Below are 3,693 nucleotides of genomic sequence, written 5' to 3' on the forward strand. Positions count from 1 at the left end.
CCCAATAGCTCTGGAACTCAAAGAACATATCCTAGCATTGTTTTTGTTTCTCCTGCTTGGGGCCTACCCTCTTTGACATTTTCGTTTAACGTATTTTATTTAAAAAGTGTATGTGTGTGTGTGTGGAGGGGGGGCTGAAATAGAGAGAAAAGTTTCGGTGAACCTCGCTGGAGAGTCCTTTTAAAGGGGCTCGTGACGGGTGCGGGGGGGGGTGAGGCTCGGGGAAGGACGAAGGAGGAGAGAGAGAGAGAGAGAGAGAGAGAGAGAGAGAGAGAGAGAGAGAGAGAGAGAGAGAGAAATGAGAGCGCAGAAGAAGCTGGGTGCTGTACGATCGCTGCACAACGATAACAACAGGGCATAATTTAGATCTGGTGTTGTAGGGTCGCTACAGAAAAGGAACAACATCCGGGTTTGTGGTGTGTCTGTGTGTGTGTTTGTGTATGCGCGCGCGTGTGTTTGGGTCTCCACAACGCTCCCTTTCTCGCGCCATAGCAAGGAAGGATCTCCAACTATCTCTCTGGAATGAACAAGGCTAAGTTGTTCCATATATGTGTGTTTAAAATAAAACAAGCCAGGGAGCCTGGGGTCTGGGCTGTAGGTGCGTGTTGGTGTCCTTGTGTGCGTCTTCGTCTTCCTTCTCCCCCTCCCCTCCCCCCTTTCTCCCCCCCCCTTTGCTCACCTCTCCCTCTGCCTGCCTGCCTGCCTGCCTGCCCCTCTGTCTTCTCCCTAAGAATCCCTTTCTCACTTTTTCTTAAATTTGTGGCGTTTGCTGTCGTTGATGGTGATGATGGCGACTGTCTTTTTTTGTTTTTGTTGTCCGTTCCCCCCTCCACCCTCCCCACCACACCACCCACCACCCTCACTGCACGCTCGCCTGGAGTCCGTGGTGTGGCGGCGGGCGTATCGGAGTTCACGTTGCCGACCTGCGAGTAGACGTCGTCGGGGCGTCTGCTGCTGGATCCCCGGGGGGGTCATGCGCTTCTCTTTCTGCCTGCGGTTGCAAAACCAAACCCTGACCACCTCCTCTCTCAGCTGCAGGCTGTCCGCTAGGTTCGTAATCTCCTGCGCCGAGGGCTTGGGGCATTTCAAGAAGTGGCTCTCCAAGGCCCCCTTGACACTCACCTCGATGGAGGTCCGCCTTCTTCCTCTTGCGGCCCTGAGCCGCGATCTTGTCGATGCTGGTGGGGCTGCCCGTGGACGAGTCGGCTTCCTCGAGCCACTTGTTCAACAAAGGTTTCAGCTTGCACATGTTCTTGAAGCTCAGCTGCAGAGCCTCGAAGCGGGCAGATGGTGGTCTGCGAGAACACGTTGCCGTACAGGGTGCCCAGCGCCAAGCCCACGTTCGGCCTGCGTGAAGCCCAGCTTGATTCCGCGCTGCTTGAACTGCTTGGCGACTGCTTGGCGAACTGCTCCAGGTCGTCCGAGGTCGGCGTGTCCTCGTCCGAGTGCGGGTCGTGGCTGTTCAGGCCGCCTCCGCCTCCCCCGCCTCCGCCTCCCCCGCCGCCTCCCCCGTGGTGCGGGTGCGAGTGCGGGTGGTGATGGTGGTGATGGTGATGCCCGGGGTGCTCCCCCAGCTCGGGCGTGTCCCCCCGCACCAAGGCCCGGTGCACCAGGCTCTGGCTGCCCGGCGGAGGGCTCAGCATGCCGTTGACAGTGAAGCCGCCGGGCTGCGAGTACAGCAGAGGCTGCTGCTGCTGCTGGCTGGCCATGGAAGGCAGGTGCGCGCCGGCGCCCCAGTGGCCCTGGTGCGGCGGGCCCAGGTGCGGCGGCCGGTGGTGCAGCGCCGCGCCCCGAATGCAGGTCGTCCCGCCCGCCGCCGCCGCCCTCCCTTCACGTCGGGCTGTTGCTGCTGTTGGCTGCTGCTGCTGCTGTTGCTGCTGTTGCTGTTGCTGCTGCTGCTGCGGGCTCCCCGTCATGCCGACCGGGCTGCTGGCCCAGGGAGAGCCGGCTTCCACGGCGGCGGCGGCGGGCAGCTGCTGCTGCGGCGGCGGCGTGGGGCAGCGCGGTGACCCACTGGTGCGCGTGGCTCAGCATGTGGCCGCCGTTGCTGGCCGCCATGGCGCCCTGCATGAAGTCGCTCTGGACCATCTTGACGGATGAAGGGTCCCCGCGGTAGCCGCCGCCCGACACCGACGTGACGGCCACGCTGCCCGGCTGCATGCCGCCGCCGTCCGAGTGCACGATGGAGCCCGCCGACAGGATGCTGTTGGTGGCCAGGTAAGGGTTAGACGTTGCCGTAGCCATCGCCGCCGCTTTCCTGTCGGCCCCCCTCCACTGCGCTCGCCACAAGCCGCCGCCGCCCGCCGCTGCCGCCGCCGCAGCCCAGTAGCGCGCCACCAGAATCCCGCCCGGCTCGACTGTTTCCTCTGCTCTCTTCAGCCTGCCCGGCCCGCCGGCCGGCCGGTCCCGAGGCGGGCTCCTTGCGCGCGGGCGCGCGCGCCACCGCCGCCGCCGATCTCCCTCCCTGGGCTCGCGGCTCCTCTGAGGGGAAACACTCGCCACACGCAGACAGACACACACGCGCGCGGCCGCTTCTTCTCCTTCTCCTCCTTCGCGGCCCCCTTATTGCGATTCACCTGTTCGGGGTTGCCTCAGCGGCGAGAAAGACATTACCGAACCTCTCTCTCTAGATAGTGGTAGAAGGAGGGAGGAAGGGGGGGTGGGAAAGAGCGGGAACCGCCGAGGGGAGGGAGGAGCGAGGTCGGCAACAACAACTCCCCTTTTGGCTTCCCTCCTTCACTCCCTCAGGAGCATATTTTCTCCCCTCACAGTTTCTGGGTTGTTGTTGCTGCTGCCGCCGCTGCTGTTTTCTTTCCACTCACAGAGAAAGTTTCTCTTCTCCCCCTTCTCCCCCTCCTGTAAGGCTTTGTATGGGGTGAATGAGTGCGTGTGGGCTTCTTTCTTTCGCCCCTCACGCACGTCCCCTCGCACACACTGTCTCTCGGTCTCTCTCTTTCGCGGTGCTTCTGTTTCTTCCTCTCTCTTTCTCTAGCTTTCGTCCCCCCTCTCTCCTCTCTCTCTCTCTCGCGCAAGTTTTGTTTATGTCCTAAGAAAACTTCTGGCGATGCTGGCGAAGGCGGCGGCGGACGAGGCGACGGAGCTGCGGGCGACGCATCGCCTCAGAGTTGACGCCCGGCCGATGCGCCCGGGTCCCTTGGAAACAAGAGTTCTGCTCGGGCCACCTTCTTGCGAGAATCTGGAGAAGACATGTCGGTTCCTTTCCCTTCTCTTTCCCCCCGGTTTTTCTCTTTGGGGAAGGGATGGCTTGGTGGGTGTGGGTTGTTGCCCCAGTCGTCGTCGTCCTCCTCCTCCTCACATGATAAAAGAAAGCAAGTTCGACAATATCTCTTTGGTCACCCTTCTCTCTCTCTCTCTCTCTCTCTCTCTCCAAGAAAAGTTTAAAATCGCAGAGAACTCTGTAATTCGAAAGGGATGACGAGGGTGACGAAGATCCAGTGGTCGTTTCGGGGAGGAGGAGGAAGCGCCTCGGCGCAGGGGAGCCGAGTGAGGGTGGGCGCGCAGAGATGGTATCCTTCAGCCGCGAACTCCGCGGGGAAGTTGGCTGCCAGGCTCGTGAAGCGTGCTCTTCTGCTGGTGCTGGAGTACAAGCCGCTCTGCTCTGCTCTGCTCTTTCCTCGCTGCTGCTGCTGCTGCCGCCTCCTCCTCCTCCTCTTTCTCCCCCCTCCTCCTCCC

At 61.7% G+C, this 3,693-nt stretch overlaps 1 protein-coding gene across 1 annotated transcript; it reads right to left on the reverse strand.

Moving 5' to 3' along the window:
* Window positions 1-859: 859 nt before the first annotated feature.
* Window positions 860-2,245, reverse strand: POU3F3 (POU class 3 homeobox 3). Its single transcript, XM_060273290.1, is given in 10 exon segments — window positions 860-898; window positions 900-944; window positions 946-1,137; window positions 1,139-1,282; window positions 1,284-1,340; window positions 1,342-1,392; window positions 1,395-1,790; window positions 1,792-1,828; window positions 1,870-1,967; window positions 1,969-2,245. Coding segments are annotated over 10 exon segments (1,335 nt in total). The 5' UTR covers window position 2,245.
* Window positions 2,246-3,693: the final 1,448 nt, after the last annotated feature.

Source organism: Zootoca vivipara, chromosome 4 (genome assembly GCF_963506605.1).
Source record: "Zootoca vivipara chromosome 4, rZooViv1.1, whole genome shotgun sequence".
NCBI lineage: Eukaryota > Metazoa > Chordata > Lepidosauria > Squamata > Lacertidae > Zootoca > Zootoca vivipara.